We start from the raw sequence: 17,421 nt of genomic DNA on the forward strand, positions 1-17,421 counted from the left end.
ATAACTGGGAAAGACCCAAATGTCCATCAACAGAGGAATGGAAAAACAAATTGTTGTATGTCCATTCAACGGAATACTATTCAGCAGCAAAAAGGAACTGAAGATAAGGCTCAATCTCAAAAGCGTTATGTTAGGTGAAGAAGCCAAACCCCCCAAAAAAGTACATAGGAATGATTTATAAATTCTAGAAAGGGAAAGTGTAATCTGTCGTGATAGAAAGCGGATCAGTGGTTGCCTGGGGTCTGGAGTGGGGAGATAGGGGGAGAATGGGCGGGGATTGACTGGGAAAGGGCAAGGTTTGTTAAAACACATCAAGGTGTTTACATCTAAGATCTGCGCACTTATCTGTTATGTTAATTATATTAAATATTTTTTCACTTTTTTTCAGCAGAGATTGGCACATTGTAAATACTTCAATTTTTAAAAATAAATACATAAAAATAAATGTAAAGAACTTTAAGGAAGAGAGGGGAAGAGGGACGGAGGGAGGTAGAAGGGAAAATGCAGTCTCGGCGCTTGCACCGCCGGCGGAGGTGGGCGAACCAGGTGAAGAAGGCCGAAAGGTGGGCGGGGACTCCGGTTGGGGGGCCAGGGAGCGCGGGCAGAAGCGAGCCGCCGGGCGTGCACTTGCTCCTCTCGGACGCTAGGCGGCGGCGTGGGCCCGGAAAGGGCGCGCCGCGGTGACCCGGGAAGCGGCGGCGAGGGGGCGGGCTCGTGCCCGGGAGTCCATGTGGGCGCCGGCGAGGCACTGAGCAGCGCGGGGGCGCCATGGCGGAGCTGCAGCAGCTCCGGGTGCAGGAGGCGGTGGACTCTATGGTGAAGAGTCTGGAGAGAGAGAACATCCGGAAGATGCAGGTAGCGGGTCGGGGGCTGACCCGGGGGGAGCCAAGGCGGTCCGGGATTCCTGGCCCCTTCCAGCAGCCGCCGCATGATCCCCAGCGCCACTGCCTCCCTCCCCGCAGACCCGGGTCGGGGTGTCCCTGGGGTCGTCGCGGCGTCCTCGGAAGCTCGGCTCACCCTCAGACAGAACTTCTGGAGCTTAGGCTGAGTGGATGAAATCTGTGCTCCCTCGCCATGCGCAAGGCCGTTTGGCCCCCAGGCCAGGCCGGGGGAGGGGGTGTCCCCGGGCCAGGGTTAAGAAGCCCCTGGTGTAAGATGTTCGGCCTCCCCGACCTTCCCCACTTGCGCGGCCCCTTCTGCAGGTGAGCAGCCAGAGGCCCGGAAGGAGCACGGCCAGGGTGAAAGACCGGAAAGGGGACTGCGCTCGGCCTCCTCCATGGCCAGGTCATGCCCGGTTCTGTTGCACCGAACCTGGCTCCACGCAGCGCTGGCTTATATGCTGTTCCGTTTTGATCTCCTAAATGTTTTGTGGTTGCTGGTCCTGCTTCCCTAACCGGATTGTGGGTTTCCCTTGTAAAGGTGCCCCTGGAGTCAGTGGACCAGTTGCCCCCTGTTGGAATGTAGGTTACTAGATTGCTGACCTCTGAACCCTGTGGTTTAGGCACCAGGTTTTCAGAACTTGGCTTCATCTGACCCTCCACCACCTTCCCTGTCCACCCAGCCTTCGATTCAACAAGTGCCAATGAGCTAGCGGCAAGGAGGCTGTGAAGCACTACGCTAGGCACCGAGGATAATGTTCCCGTTCGTGGTTTTAAGGTCCTGATGTCCATTCTAAGGAGAGGTGCGGGTATGATGCTTCTCCTAGCCTCTGTTGCACTCCGTGGTCATCTCTGTCCCGGAGGCTTTCCTACCTAACCTCCCTCTGCCCTCCCCGCACAGGGCCTCATGTTCCGGTGCAGCGCCGGCTGTTGTGAGGACAGCCAGGCATCCATGCAGCAAGTGCACCAGTGCATTGAGCGCTGCCATGCACCTCTGGCTCAAGCCCAGGCCCTGGTGACCAGCGAGTTGGAGAAGTTCCAGGTGAGGAATATCCCAAACAGATGACTCTAGCCCTTGATGTTGCTCTTTTGCAGATGACAAGCATTTGTTCAGAACTCTTAGCTTTATTTAGTGTCTTGGTTCTGTGTTAACATTTGTGACAGTCCTATGGCCAACTACTCTTTACACAGTTTCAAATTTTGGAAAAAGTCCTGGAGATTGAGTGCTGTAAAAATTTCCCATAGAAACAATGTAAAAGGGAGTTAACCAAGGGAGTTCATGACCAAGAGCCTTATGTTTTTTTCCCCCATAGATATCAAATATATATGTATACTGTACAGTATAAAGCTTTCTAAAACATATTAATTCATTCTTACAACAGCAGAATTCCCAGGAAAGTGGAATGGGCCAGTCTTTAAAGCGTACAGATTAGAACAAGATCCTGCCATCATTTTGTGGATATACCCACCCAGGATGCTCCTACTTGCTACACCCAGGGGGCAGCTCCTGTGTCACTAAAGAGCGGCCATTTATATGAAACATTATTATTGTTGACTCACTGATGCCTGACTCACAAGCCTCTTTGAGGTCACTAAGAGCCCCCCTACAGTATCCCTCTCTGGAGCAAAGGGTATCCACAACTTCCTTTTACTCCCTTCCTTTGGATATACTTTCCTGGAACTTGGGGAAGCAGGGCCCACCTCTGAACCAGTTTTCATAGCCTGGGATTCTGTTCAAATGGAAAAATTATATCTAATGTGATACATTTTTACATTCTATATAAAATTCTTCAAAATTACTGACACTATAAAAGAATAACTTCTCCAAGATCATGGAACTTCAGGGGGTTTCTTTGTGTTTGACACCTTATTTTACAGATAGGGTCTGTCAAAATTTGATTCTTGATTACTGTACAACTTTCTTCTTCCATTCACTTTTCACTCCTCCAACCAGACTTACTTTTCCTCTGTGCCAGACCACTCTTGCCACTCCCCTCCATGGGAGTGGTCAGTTCTCATTCTTCATCTTACTCAACCTACCTGCATCATTGACACAGTGGGTTACTCTCCCCCTCCTTAAAAATCTGTACTCAGGTGCTCGCTTCGGCAGCACATATACTAAAATTGGAACGATACAGAGAAGATTAGCATGGCCCCTGCGCAAGGATGACACGCAAATTCGTGAAGCGTTCCATATTAAAAAAAAAAAAAAAAAAAAAATCTGTACTCAGTTGGCCACCAGGATAGGATGGCTTACTCTCCTGGTTTTCCACCTCTCTCCCTCTCTCCTTTCTTGTTCTCATTTACTGTTTTTTTCCCTCTCCAACCTCTGAAGAGCACTGGAGTGCCCAGGGCTGTCCTTGGATCTTTTTTCTTTTCAATCTAGTTCTCTACTGATAGCAAATATCATCTATATGCTGACAACTCCTACATTCATATCTTTAGACCAGCTTCACTCCTGATCTCCAGATTCATATATACAGCTGTTTCCCCCAACATCTCCACTTACTTATTTTGTTTGTCTCTCTCCCCTCACTGGAATATCAGTTCAATGAAGGCAAGAACTTTATCTCTTTTACTCATTGCTGTATTCCCCAACATTAGAAGAGCCCCTAGCACATAGTAGATGCTCAATAAATATTCGTTGAATTGAGTATTTTTCTGTAGCAAGGACAGACCTTATAAAATCAAGGTGTTTGAAAGTCTGTAGTTGAGTAACAGTAGCCTCTAGTTCCTTCTCACCTCCTGGAAGGGGCTTCTGTACAATTTATTCTATTATTCACCTGCTTTCTAGTGATGCTTTCCCTGGGTCCTCATGGTGCCACCCTCTGTTTCAATCAGGACAATCTTGGTTAATTGCACGATAGTGTCACTTTAATTGATCAAGATAATCCACGTAATACGTAGAAAAATACGTAGCAAAGAGCCTGGCACGTGATAAGCATTTGGTAAATAAAGGTCAGCCTTTCAGTTCCTCTACCCTTTTCCCTCTTGCCGCAGGACCGCCTGGCCCGGTGCACTATGCATTGCAACGACAAAGCCAAAGATTCAATCGATGCAGGGAGTAAAGAGCTTCAGGTGAAGCGGCAGCTGGAGAGTTGCGTGACCACGTGTGTGGATGACCACATGAACCTCATCCCAACCATGACCAAGAAGATGAAGGAGTCTCTCTCATCCATTGGGAAATAGATGTCTGCTATTGGCCATCGGGGCTGAAGGCAGAAATCTATTTAAAAAGAGAAATGGGGATTTGGGTTTTCTAAAGAAAGTTTATGAATGAGGAAATTAAGGACGGCAGCAAGTTTAAGGCCTATATCACTTGCCTCTGGACACTGGTTCCTTTGTGTTTGAAACCTAGAAAGTGAAAAAACCTGGTGCTAAAATTGGGGTCAGAGATAGCACAGGAGAGTTTTTGTGAGCCTGAATTTCACGTGGCAAGTGCTTATCCTGGCAACAGGGAGTCTCCCTTGTACCAAACCAGAGCCCTCCAAGGTACCAGATTCTCTTAGTACACAGATACCAACAGGCTGGCAGGTTCATCTGACCTGCTTATGATCTGGTGGAGTGTGAGGAGAGATGTTTCTATTTGTTGCCAACCTCCTGTTTACCAGAAGGATCACTACAACATTTTCCGCAAACTGGAAATAAAACAAAATCCATGAGGTCACTAATTTAGAAGGGGAAAGGGGGCTTCTGGGGATTTGTTTTGCGTGGTTTTGTTTTATATGCAAGGGCATGAAGCTACTTTAAGATATAGAGTTGGGAGAGGTAGTTTCGATAAAAACTTTGAAAGGGTCCTTGTGGATATTCATTTCTGGCCATCAGGATGTGGATGTGCATTTCTTAAAATTCTCACACATGACACTTTTCAGCCTGGAGACCCTGCAAAAATATAAGAAGCGCTATCACACTGGTAGGGGAAGCAAACCTTCCCTCTGACTGGCAGCCATGATGAGCCCTGAGGCTGTCAGCAGCAGAGTCAGCCGAGTGACAAGACAATCTTGCAGTGACACTCACCCTTGAAGGGAGAGGGGATTTTGATTGTGCTATATGCTAGTATTCAAGAATGAACAGTGAAAGAGGAATTGTTAGCTGCTTAATTAAGAGAGTTATGAAGTACTGGCTTTGGAAAAATCTGGTTTGCATAAAACAAAATAGAATGAAAGCCAAAACCCAGTATTGCTTACTTTGCCCCCTGTAATAACAGAGCTGTTGAAACAATCCCTTGGCAACACGAAGGTCAAAGGAGAAAAAGTAAGCAACTCAGGGGCAAGCTGTGACTCCTTTAGAGCAAAAAACGGGACAGCCCTCCGTTACCAAATGCTAATTTTGCGACATGCGTTGTTCTTGCCCCAGTTCTGGCACCTTATCGTTTTATTAAGGACCTTGTTGTGTTTTTACCAACTTATTACTTGAAATGATAATGTAGCCTGTCTGTTTGCTGTTTCAAGACTGTGATATATTTTCCTAGTGGTTTGGTTTTAAAAATACATAAGACTTAATTTTTCTTCCACTATTGTGTTTCTTTCCTTATATCTGGGCAGTGAATATATAACTTTGTCAGGATGCTTCTCTTTGTAATGTGTGAAATAAATTTAAGAGGTCCAGGGGAGTGAAAATTAGTTATATGTTATGGTTCGGATGCTTGTAAAGTAAATGGGAAGAACTTTGAGGGCATGCTAGGACACTACAAATTGAAGTCCGTTAATGTAAAAAGAAACTATAAGGCTGAAAAAGAAATTCAATATCCACATCAGGTCTCTAGCTTCAACTAAACACTAACAACAAAAAATGGAAAAGACAGACAGTTATGACCCCTCTAGAGAAAATGCAATGTCTGGGATTTTGAGTACCAAGAGGGTACGAAATAGATGGTGAGTTTAAGTCTTTACTATCACTGGTATTTAAATAGAGTCATTCCTGAACATTAGGAATGAACTGAATCTTGTAGAACTATCCCCTACTTAAAATCACTAATGCTTTTCTATTTTGGCCTAAGTCTCCTATAATCCCAATTGTATCTGATTCATACATGTGGATCCACCTATTTTGGATAACTAGGAACAAGTCAGAGACCACTTTTTACACCTACACTCTTGACTTGAAAATCAATACCTCGTATTAGAGATCGTTTGTGTTCGTATTAGAGATCATTTGTGTGCTGCACTTCACGTTTTATACAGAGAGACAATGTATGTTAAGTGGGGTTTTGGAGGCATTGTTAACAAGCATTGCAGGACCGACCATGGGGAATACACTTCTGGGCTCTAGATTCAAAGTCTTGGAAATTGAGGCCAAATCACCCTCTCTTATGGTGCAGAGGCCACTCACTGAGCTGTTACCAGAACCCTAGACTTAGCATGACATTTTCCTATGGGAGTATAGGCAAACTTCCGAGATACTGCAGGTTCTGTTGGAGACCACCACAGTGAAGCAAATGTCTCAATAAAGCAAGTCACATGAATTATTTGGTATGATCACAGATCACCATAACAAATGTGATGAAAAAGTTTGAAATACTGTAAGAATTACCAAAATGACACAGAGACACCAAGTGAACAAATGCTGTTGGAAAAAGAAAAAATGGCACTAAGAGATTTGTTAGACTCAGGGTTGCCACAAACCTTCCTTCTGTTTAAAACAAAAACAAAAACGCAGCATCTGCAAAGCACAACAAAGGGCAGCGCAATAAATGGACATATCCCCACACATGCAAAGAAATATTAGGGGCCCACTCCTCTAGAGCTTATTTTCATTTGGTACATATGAATAAGATAAATGTTGCAACCCACAAAGACGGGATTAACCAGTGTCCTTCCGAAGCTAGAGGCGTACCCCGATTTTACAGAAGGGAAAGAACGGGCTCCTGAGGGTCCCTTCCCTCCGTCCTGGCCAATCGCTGGTGACGCAACCGGAAGCTTGGGACTAATCGACACGCTCAGGCCTTCCCTAAGTATCGCGAGGTGAAACGGGAAAGCGGCCGACCATCAATTGGCTAACGGGATCAGTGACGTCAGACGCAAAGCGCCGGGCCTACTGCCGGAGCGTGAGGGACGACTCGAATTCCGTTTGGAGGCATCTTTGAGCTCCTCGAGTAGACATCATGAGCAAAGCTCACCCTCCCGAGTTGAAGAAGTAAGTATGAGTGAGGGCTGCGCCCAAATGGCAGCTTATTTGTGTGCCTCGGGTTCCTTAGATCCTCCGCCATTCCCGAGAGTGCGCCTGGTGTGCGTCTTCTGGTCCGTAGATCCGGGCCAGTGTCCCGCGCTTCGGGGCCTAAGACCCGCTCAGACGTAGCATTTCGGCGCGGTGGGCAAGGTTACCAGAGGCAGCAAGGCGCCTCCGTCCGCCGAGTTGCATCCCAGTCCCGAACTCCAGGCCCCGTCTCCCGCACGCTCTCGCTCGTTACTTGAAGATCTCGAATGCCGCCCTTTGTTGAACATCTTGACTAGCATCATGTTCTAGATAAGGTGGCTGGAGAGCAATTCTATAAGGAACTGAGGAGATGGGTGGAATGGAAGTGTTTGATAGTATCTGAGGAATCAAAAGCCGCCTTAATTTTAAGAGTGTGTTTGTAGCTGTTTCTTTGAGCTTTAACTTAGAAATCACATTCCTTTTTCTTGTTTTCTTGTTCTTAGGTTAAACTTGAGTGTCGTGTGATATCTTGCTCTGTTAACAGAGCTGTGTGAAAATATTCATTTTTTCTAATTAGAGAAGGCTAGGTTGTTTGGGGGGCGGGGGTGGGGTTTGAACCCAGGAAAGTCAACTCAAAGTCGGATATTCCTACTTTAGATAATGCCCAGTTTAAAAGTTTTAGCGTCCTCAAACACTCTTGGCTGAACTTAGCATGGTCCATGTTTCCTAAGTAACTTCTCTGTCTTGTTTATACTATGTAATGCCAGAATTCTGCGTGTAGTAGTTGGATAGCGCAAAGGATGGAAAATTGGTCCAGGGATCAGTTTGTGAGGCAGCCAGCCATCTGGTCTGCCGTGTGTACAGTTCATTTATTATCAGCCCAATAAAGAAGTCACACTTAAGGAAGAGTTCATATTTAATGATTTTACACTTAAAGGCACATTTGTATTGAAGCCATCTTTTGTGCAAAAACTCCGTGTGCATTTTAGTTGGATCTGTTATTTAAGACAATTATTAAATCATAAGCCTAACATTAAGAAAAACAAATTATTGCCGTGAAAATGCTTACCCAAGTTATCCTTTTATTGGTGAGCTGGTAAAATCTTACGTGTCCTTTGGCTTCATCAGGAACTGGTGAAATGGTAATGATTTTTTAACAGAAGGACCATTCTCTATTTGTAAGGTTTCCTTTTTGATTCTTAAGACATTATTTGAGAATTTCAGAGGATGAAACTAGTTTTAATACCTTTCTCTTCTTATCTCTAGATTTCATGAATTGTGAAATCCTGGCAGGTCTGCCTCCAAAATGACTTAATTTTTTTCTTCCTTTACTTTCTCACAAATAACCATCTTTTACACTTTTATACCATCCTCCTGGTTTAGCATAATTCAGTGGTTCTTTTTTTTTTTTTAAGAATCAATTTTATTTATTTTATTTATTTATTTTGGTTGCGTCGGGTCTTTGTTGCTGCACATGAGTTTTCTGTAGTTGTGGCGAGCAGGGGCTACTATTCGTTGTGGTGCCCAGGGTTCTTCTTACGGTGGCCTCTCCTGTTGCGGAGCACAGGCTCCAGGCATGCGGGCTTCAGTAGTTGTGGCACACAGGCTCAGTAGTTGTGGCTCACGGGCTCAGTAGTTGTGGCTCACGGGCTCTAGAGCGCAGGCTCAGTAGTTGTGGCACACGGGCTTAGTTGCTCCGCGGCATGTGGGATCCTCCCAGACCAGGGATCGAACCCGTGTCTCCTGAATTGGCAGGCAGACTCTTAACCACTGCGCCACTAGGGAAGTCCCCTAACTCAGTGGTTCTTAACTGAGGGGATGGGAGTCTGGTTCTGTCAGCATCTAGAAGGAAGGCCAGGGTTGCTGCTAAAACTTTCTACAATGCACTGGATATCATGCAACAACAGAATTATCGGTCCCCAGATTTCAGTATGCTGAGGTTGAGATACCCTGGCCTAACCAAATTCTTCGTCCTGCTCTTAAAAGTCAATGCCAGAGTAGTCTTTTTTTTTTTTTTTTCCAGTTTTTTTTAGATATAATTGACATACAGCACTGTGTAAGTTTAAGGTGTATAGCATAATGATTTGACTTACACATGCCACAGTAGTCTTGCCATTGGCTGGTTCTGCTGCAATAACTTATTGTTGTATATATAACAAAGTCCAGATTTCTTGACCCAGCATTCAAGCTCCTCCATCAGAAATCGAGGCACCAAATATTACACACACTAACATTTGAGTGCTGTGTTCTCCAGCCAAACTGAACCATTTGATTTTGCTCAAACTTTTTCACTGCTGTGTGACTTTGGAAATTTTACTTAACCTTTCTGAGCCTCAGTTCCCCATCTATTAAATGCTGATACTTATTATTAATTTGTATGTATGTAATTTATAAAAGCCATCATAGGATTAAATAAGCTCATGTGTGTTATATTTGTTTTATATAACATATCCTATTAAAATAGATTATTTTATATATCATACTGTGTCTTTTTATTTGTAAAAACCTATCTTCTTGCACCTTCTGTCAGGCCCTTTCTCTTATTTATCTTTGAATTCTCCCATGATTTATATTAAAATTGAATGAAATTTCATATTTTTTAGCCTATAACTGGAAGAGATAAAAACTGGTTTGACTACATGTCTTCATATTCTCATACTACCCTGCTGAGATGGAATTTCCTTGTTTAATTCAGATCATTTAAAACTTCAAAATATGCATTTATTTTGCTAAAGCGTAATTATGTGTTGAAGACTATCCTGAACACTTAAGATTGATGTTTAATATTAAATAAAACAACACTACGTATTGTCTCAAATATAAAATAAAATAAAATACCTATTGGATTGGGTATAGTTTGATTACCTTCTGGTTTCTTCACAACTTTCTTTGGTTTTGGAAATAACTAAAAATATAACCAAATCTTTGTTTTTCTGTTATGGTTGTAAAATCCTGTCATTGAAAGTTAGGTCAGTATTGAACAACAAGAATGGTTTGTAATTCACATCAGTATAAAGATGCAATTTAATGTACATTAATATATTATAAATCCATTCCATTTTTGTTTATTATCTTCCCCTTCCCAAATCACATTGCCCGGTTAGTATAAGTACTAACTGAGGTAGCCCATCACTCTCTCATCCTTTACCGCAGTACAGTTTTTACTCTTTTAAATTTCATTATTCCTATTGTGTATATTTTAACAGATTATCTTGACTATACCTACTTTTGTGCTTACTTGTGCTTAAATTTTTTTAATTAGTTACATAATCTTTACCCCTTTTGCTTTTTCAGATTTATGGACAAGAAGTTATCATGTAAGTCTTTTTGGTTTTTTATTTTGGGGTTTTTCTTTTTAATATTAAATTCCTTTTTACATGTGCCTTGGCAGTATATAATGTTTGAAGGAGCAACATTATAAAAATTCAGAGCACACAGAACCTCTAATTCATATCCATTAATTAAGCAGGTTTATCAAAATTCTAATTAGACAGTTTTATTTACTTAATTTCTGATACTTAGTAACTTTCACAGTACTTCAGACTTTTCATTATTTCATATAAGCCCTCTCTCACTTTGATAAAATTAACAGTATTTTCTATTTTATATTTGAAAACTTAACTTTTTTCCTTTAAACAAAGGACAGACAAGAACTAAAACTCTAACCTGTATAGTACTCGAAGTATATAGGGGTTAAGACCATGGCTTTAGGGGCAAGCAGCCTTCAGTTTGAATTCCAACTGTACCCCACAGTAACTGTATAATCTTGAACCAGTTATTTAAAAATGCTATACTTCAGTTCCTTCCTAAGAAGTCAGGATAATTCTACTTTATAGGATTCTTATAAGTTTAAATGTGGAAGTAAATGTAAAATGTTTAGCCCAGTGCTTGGCACATACTAAAGATAGTAGATTATATATCTCAAATACCTGGGTTTTATCTCACCTAATTTTTTTTTTAATGTATTTATTTGGTTGCTCTGGGTCTTTAGTTGCGGCAGGCGGGCTCCTTAGTTGAGGCAGGTGGGCTCCTTAGTTGTGGCATGCGAACTCTTAGTTGTGGCATGCACGTGGGATCTGGTTTCCTGACCAGGGATCAAACCTGGGCCCCCTGCATTGGGACTGCAGAGTCTTAACCACTGCGCCACCAGGGAAATCCCTATCTCACCTAATTTTTAATGAATAGTTGAGTTGATAATTAATGGTCAGTTTTATTAAAATGTCTTTTTCCCTTTACACAGTGAAATTAAATGGTGGCAGACATGTCCAAGGAATATTGAGGGGATTTGATCCCTTTATGAATCTTGTGATAGATGAATGTGTGGAGATGGCAACTAGTGGGCAACAGAACAATATTGGAATGGTGGTAAGTAAAGACACAAGATTTCTCTTAGAGATTTCATTTTTCTTTTGGAATGAGCATTAACGTCCCTTCTATCAAACTCTTGGGTTAAACTGAAGTTAGGCAGGGCTTCCCTGGTGGCGCAGTGGCTGAGAATCTGCCTGCCAATGCAGGGGACACGGGTTCGAGCCCTGGTCTGGGAAGATCCCACATGCCACGGAGCAACTGGGCCCGTGAGCCACAACTACTGAGCCTGCGCGTCTGGAGCCTGTGCCCCGCAACGGGAGGGGCCGCGATAGTGAAAAGGCCCGCGCACCGCGATGAAGAGCGGCCCCCGCACCGCAATGAAGAGTGGCCCCCACTTGCCGCAACTAGAGAAAGCCCTCACACGAAAACTAAGAGACCCAACACAGTCATAAATAAATAAATAAATAAAATAAATAAAGTATTAAAAAAAAAAAAAAAAAACTGAAGTTAGGCAAATTTCAGGCAAGATTAGACATTCTATCTCCCTTTTAGTTTAACTTAATGACAGTTATTCAACTGTGATAATATCCCAGTTACCTGTAGATTAGATCTGAATCTTACACAGAACCCACTGAGGTCCCTAGACTTGAAATGGCTGTTAGAAATCATTTTTGAGCTTTATTCTATAATAGAGACCCATACTTGTTCCTTCATTAGAGCGGTAGTTCTCAATCTTAGTTGTATTTTAGAATCAAATTAGTCTGGGATGCAGCCTAGAGTTTTTTAAAGTTCCCAGATGAAATGGTACAGATGAACTTATTTGCAAAGCAGAAATAGAGACAAAGATGTAGAGAACAAATTTATGGTTATGGGAGCCGGCAGGCAGGGGTGATTTGGGAGATTGGGATTGACATATATACAGCACTGTGTGTAAAATAGATAACTAATGAGAACCTACTGTATAGCACAGGGAACTCAATACTCTGTAATGGCCTCTATGGGAAAAGAATCTAAAAAAGAGTGGATATATGTATATGTATAACAGATTCACTTTGCTGTACAGCAGAAACTAACACAACATTGTAAACCAACTATACTCCAATAAAAAAAAATTTTTAAAGTTCCCCAGGTGATTCTAATGTAAGGCAAAGATTAACCAGTGATTCAGAGCATTTACAATCAATTAGTCATTGAGGAGTTTTTTTAAAAGCAAGCAAACAAAAATTATGCCTAGAGTCCACCTCAAAGCAATTGAAACTGTATCTCTAAGGGTGCTGCTCTCTTTTTTTGTTAAAAGATATTGTGTAATTTTAATGTGTAGTGAGGATTACTGCTTATCAAACTTTAACATGCCATGAATTCCCAGGAAATCTTGTTAAAATGCAGATCCTAATTCAGTAGGTATGGGATGGAACCTGAGATTTTGCATTTCTAACAAGTGCCCATTTGATGCAGATCTGCCAGGTCACAGATCACACTTTTGGGATTTAATTGTATATATAATTAACCTGGATTTTCTGGTTTATTACACTCAAAAAGTAGTCCAGGTAAAAGTTGCAAGGCATACAATGACAGCCATTCACATGGAAGAAAATAGGAGGAAAACAGATGCTGACTTCTTAATCATAGGAGCAAATATTTCTGCATTCAGTAGGCCATAGTGGTATGACTACTGAAGAACAGTTTTTGATGTTTGTCAACAAGACCCAGACTTTGAAATCCACTCTGCCCAACACAGGACAATATACCCAGTAAGTGTTAAGTCTGAGTTACTTGGGCAAGGTGAATCAAAACAGACAACTTAGCTTTAGCAAATCATTGAGCATGTAGACCTCTAAGAGGTGGTAAGAGTTCCTAATCCTTAACCTTGATTTTGCCTCACTTTTTAAAGTTTGAGCAGTAAAAGGGTGTAATTTTTTAATCACCCTTTCCAAGGCTTGTGTTATTGCTTATTTCAAGTGTATTTCCATTACTGCATTTTGAAAAGCAAATCAGTAGTCAGGATTAGAGAAACAACTTGGAATCTCTAGCTGTGAGACTCCCCGCCCACCCCCACACGTTTCATGTAAGCCTGCCTTCTTTCCAGGTACAGTCTCCTTGAGCTTCTGTTAAAAATGAATAAAAGTATGGGCAAATCATTAGCAGCAGTTTCTTATAAAAACAGTTTTAAAATACCCCAAGATTTCCCCCTAGCAATTCCTTTTACAGATTAGGAAATCTTCATTCTAATAGAGGGTAGATTAGGATTTTGGTTCATATCTCAACAAATTTGCTAAAAAAGGATTCAAGAAGGAATTGACATCTAAAGTTCTTAACTTGGGAAGATAACTTTGTAGAGAATGTGTGGCACTTCTCGGAATTTTTATCAGAGAAGGAATTGAGCCTAGATCATGGATCTTTCTCATAATTTTCTCCCTAAATTTTGATGGGCTTAATTTTCTTTACACGGAAATAGGTTAAAAGCAGTGTCCTCCCAAGTCGTTCAAATAATGAGCACCTACTTACCGTGTTAGGCAGTCTGCTACTCCACCTCTGATGGGTGTTGTGTGACTAAAAATTAAAGTCTTGTGTTAGTAGGTGCTAATTCTTGTGGCTGAGTTCACTTTGAAAATGAAATAATGATAATATATCAATCGTCTTTAATTTAAAAAACAGTGTAAAGAAAATGGAAGGATGGCTTTTCTAAGGAAAAGAGGGGAAACAAGTTACAGTTTTGTTTTTTCACAAGTTGTTTGGCTAAGGAGACAGTTATGTTGGCTTCGTTATTCCCTTGTCCAATCAGTGACCCATAGAGGCCATTGAAATTACTTAATACTATTAAATTAAGAATAGTATTAAGAATGTGTGTATTCTGAAGGGGGGGTAATTTGTTTTGGGGATCTGTCAGGTGGATAATTACATAACAATGTCTCGACTGGCCTCTTATCTTTTGAGACACCCCCAGAGTAGTCAGTAGCCTCAACTCTGTCTTATTCCCTAAAGATTCTGCTCCACTCCAAGGTTCCCCTAAGAATGTAGTAAAAATTGTGTCTTTTTTTGATGCTACATATTTCAGGTGATCAGGCTTTGTGCTTCTGTAGCTCCATATTATGTTTGTATTCTTTATTAGGCAGTTGTGCCCTTGCAAGAGACTTAAAAAGCCTGAGCAACACTTTGCCAAAACTTGGTATTGAAGCCCAATGAAGGAGCAATATGGAATTCGGGACCTGATGGTTCCAGTTTGATTTGGAGAATGGGGCCTCGAGCACAGTGGGGAAAGAGGTGGAGCACTGCACAACGGAGGTGTTCACGACAAACCTTAACTGTGTATTATGTGAGAAGGCAAAGAAGTGTGTGATACCATTTTAGAAAATGTTGATGAAAGTAGTGGTTTTGTTTTTTAATGATGGCAAAAAGGAAAAGCCCTCAGATCTGAAAATCTTAGTTACCTGAAATAACTTCTCTCCACCACCCTTCACGTCTAGGGAAAGTGTCAGAAAGGGACAAATTTAGGAGGGAGCTAGGAAAGAAGCCTACTTGTTTTTCATGCTTTTATCAGTGAGACGTGATGTTCATCATCTGTTGCAAATAAGCCAGCAGTTTAAAACTCTTGAGAACTAGGTAATCATGTTGTTTAGCTTTCTTCTTTTCCTGACCTGTAAGAAGAGTAAGAGTCTGTAGTTTCCTTCAATCCCCATTGTCATTTTCAGGGCCTTGTTCTCTTTAATGCAGCTCTTTAATTCTTTGCCACCTTCTCACCATACTCATTGCTGTTTGTCTCTGCCAGGCTCCAAGACACTTTCCCACCTGTCACGTTCCTTTCCAGTCTGTCAGCTGCGGTAATCACATGGAGGTTCATTTGTTTACTTAACAGTACTTACTGAACCTTTTGTGTGCCTGCCACAGCTTAGGCACTGGGGATGGTGCACCAAGCAAAGTCCCTGCCTCATAGAAATGACACTGGAGTGAGGAAGATAGTAAATAATAGTGTATGTAATAAATAAAGCAAGTAGAATGAGAGGAGAAAAGAACAAGTTACAGCTGTTCTTACACCACCTGCCTACAAGCATAGCTCCACTTTGATCTTACTCAGAATGCCTCCATTTCTAATGAATCGTTCCACATCCCTCATCCCGCTCCTGTCCTTTTCACCTGTCCAGCTCTACTTGAACTGATCTGTGATTGCATTACCTGCAGTCCACCAGGAGCTCCTTATTTTCATAGTCCCCTTCCAGTTTGACTTACTTTTCTATCCCTCTTTACCGGCCATTACCAGCCATTTCATCTATGCTGTCATGAGTATCCTGGCTTATCTTTTATAGAATGGCTACTATATCAGGCACTGTGCCCCTGGGGCCTTTTCTTTATAACTTTTCTTCCCGCCTCTAAGTCTCCCCCACCCCCATTCTCTTATATACGCTTTTGCCAAAACAGTGGTCATTCCCCAGCTCTGAAACTGTCACTGGTTCATTGTTGGTTTCATGATGCTTTCCAAACACTTTTAAGATTGGTGTTTGAGGCCTTCTAAGATTAGGTGCAAACTGTCTTTGTTTACCACTTCCTTTCATAACCGTTTACTTTATTCAGATTAGATTTTTCCTTATCCCCTTATACTTTTTCATCTCAGTTCTGTCTAGAATTTCCTATCTTCCTGTCAAAATTGTATCCAATTTTCAAGACCCAGCTAAAATGTCATCTTCAGAAATCCTACTTTTTCCAACTTCCATCCTGGTTTGTTCCCTCAATGATCTTATACCCCTAAACTGACTGATGTATTCTACTGTACCTGTTTTTCCCACTAACTTATGGATCCCTTAGGGGCAGGGATGGGCATTTTATTTAAGTCCTGCAGTTTAAGTGAAATGGGTCACTGGAGACTGGTCTCAAAAAGGTACTTGTTAGCCTTCGGTCTAGATGTGCATCTCATTATGAAGGGCTTAGTGGCTTCATGTCATTATTAAAAGACTGGAATTATTTTGCGTTCCTGTGACCAGGAAAAAAGCCTCACAAACTGACATTTAATAACTGAAAAACCATTAATGATTTGATGAAATCAAGTCATTTTAATCATCATTGATATGTCTGTTAAATGAATTGTGTTCTTTTCAAATTCATTTTCTCTTTCTTAGGTAATACGAGGAAATAGTATCATCATGTTAGAAGCTTTGGAACGAGTATGAACAATGGCTGTCTTCAGAGAAATCAACTGCTTCCACATGTCCCCTCTCCACATTTTACTACAATGAAAATTGGGTCGTGTACATTTTCTTACTGAACTTTTTTGTTAAATAAACTTCTGTAATAGTCAAAAATGCTTTCTCAGCTGTTCTGAACATAGAAGATTTGCTCTTATTCTGATTTTTTTCTATCATGACCTGTTCCTAGTTGTGACTGATTTGTTCACAGGTGTTTTTGTTTTTTCTGTTTTTTGGGGGGGGTTTTTTGGCCATGCTGGGTCTTCGTAGTTGCACGCGGGCTTTCTCTAGTTGCAGTGAGCGGGGGCTACTCTTTGTTGCGGTGCACGGGCTTCTCATTGTGGTGGCTTCTCTCGTTGCAGAGCACAGGCTCTAGACGCTCGGGCTTCAGTAGTTGTGGTGCACTGGCTTAGCTCTACAGCATGTGAGATCTTCCCGGACCAGGGATCGAACCCGTGTCCCCTGCATTAGCAGGCGGATGCTCATCCACTGGAAGTCCCTGAGGTTTTTAATGCATTAAAATACAAGAATCTTAACAATATGAAACATTGGCAAGGATGCCCATTTTCTGTATCTTTTACCTCTGAACAGAGATAAAGAAGCTGCAAGCCTGAGTGGGTTTCTTCTGAAACATTAACTGGAATTTTCAAAGTTCTTGCCATAACTTTGACGGACTCTGACTTTTTCACATACGTTTACATTCCAAGTATGGTTTTGCTCAAACAACACAGGTTTGAACTGTGCAGGCCCACTTCTATACAGATTTTTTCCAAAATAATTTTGGATTATTAGTAAATAATTTGCTAATACTACAGTGCTACACCATCCATGGTGGTTTGAATCCATGGATTCTGAACTGGATGGAGGAACCACATGTGCAGAGGGCTGACTGTAAGTTACGCGCAGATTTTTGGCTGCTCGGGGGT

At 41.8% G+C, this 17,421-nt stretch overlaps 2 protein-coding genes and 1 non-coding gene across 3 annotated transcripts; all 3 read left to right on the forward strand.

Moving 5' to 3' along the window:
* The first annotated feature begins 688 nt into the window (after nucleotides 1-688).
* FAM136A (family with sequence similarity 136 member A) lies at nucleotides 689-5,391 on the forward strand. The gene is made up of 3 exons (XM_007175544.2): nucleotides 689-855; nucleotides 1,780-1,920; nucleotides 3,879-5,391. Exons 1-3 carry the CDS (start codon nucleotides 769-771, stop codon nucleotides 4,065-4,067), a joined length of 417 nt encoding a protein of 138 aa, XP_007175606.1. The 5' UTR covers nucleotides 689-768; the 3' UTR covers nucleotides 4,068-5,391.
* On the forward strand, nucleotides 2,973-3,079 carry LOC114236893 (U6 spliceosomal RNA). Its single transcript, XR_003622747.1, has one exon. It is a non-coding gene; the product is annotated as a U6 spliceosomal RNA (small nuclear RNA).
* Nucleotides 5,392-6,875: 1,484 nt separating the features above from the next.
* Nucleotides 6,876-16,691, forward strand: SNRPG (small nuclear ribonucleoprotein polypeptide G). The gene is made up of 4 exons (XM_007175545.3): nucleotides 6,876-7,013; nucleotides 10,308-10,330; nucleotides 11,254-11,378; nucleotides 16,430-16,691. Exons 1-4 carry the CDS (start codon nucleotides 6,982-6,984, stop codon nucleotides 16,478-16,480), a joined length of 231 nt encoding a protein of 76 aa, XP_007175607.1. The 5' UTR covers nucleotides 6,876-6,981; the 3' UTR covers nucleotides 16,481-16,691.
* The last annotated feature ends 730 nt before the right edge of the window (nucleotides 16,692-17,421 follow it).

Source organism: Balaenoptera acutorostrata, chromosome 12 (assembly GCF_949987535.1).
Source record: "Balaenoptera acutorostrata chromosome 12, mBalAcu1.1, whole genome shotgun sequence".
Taxonomy (NCBI): domain Eukaryota; kingdom Metazoa; phylum Chordata; class Mammalia; order Artiodactyla; family Balaenopteridae; genus Balaenoptera; species Balaenoptera acutorostrata.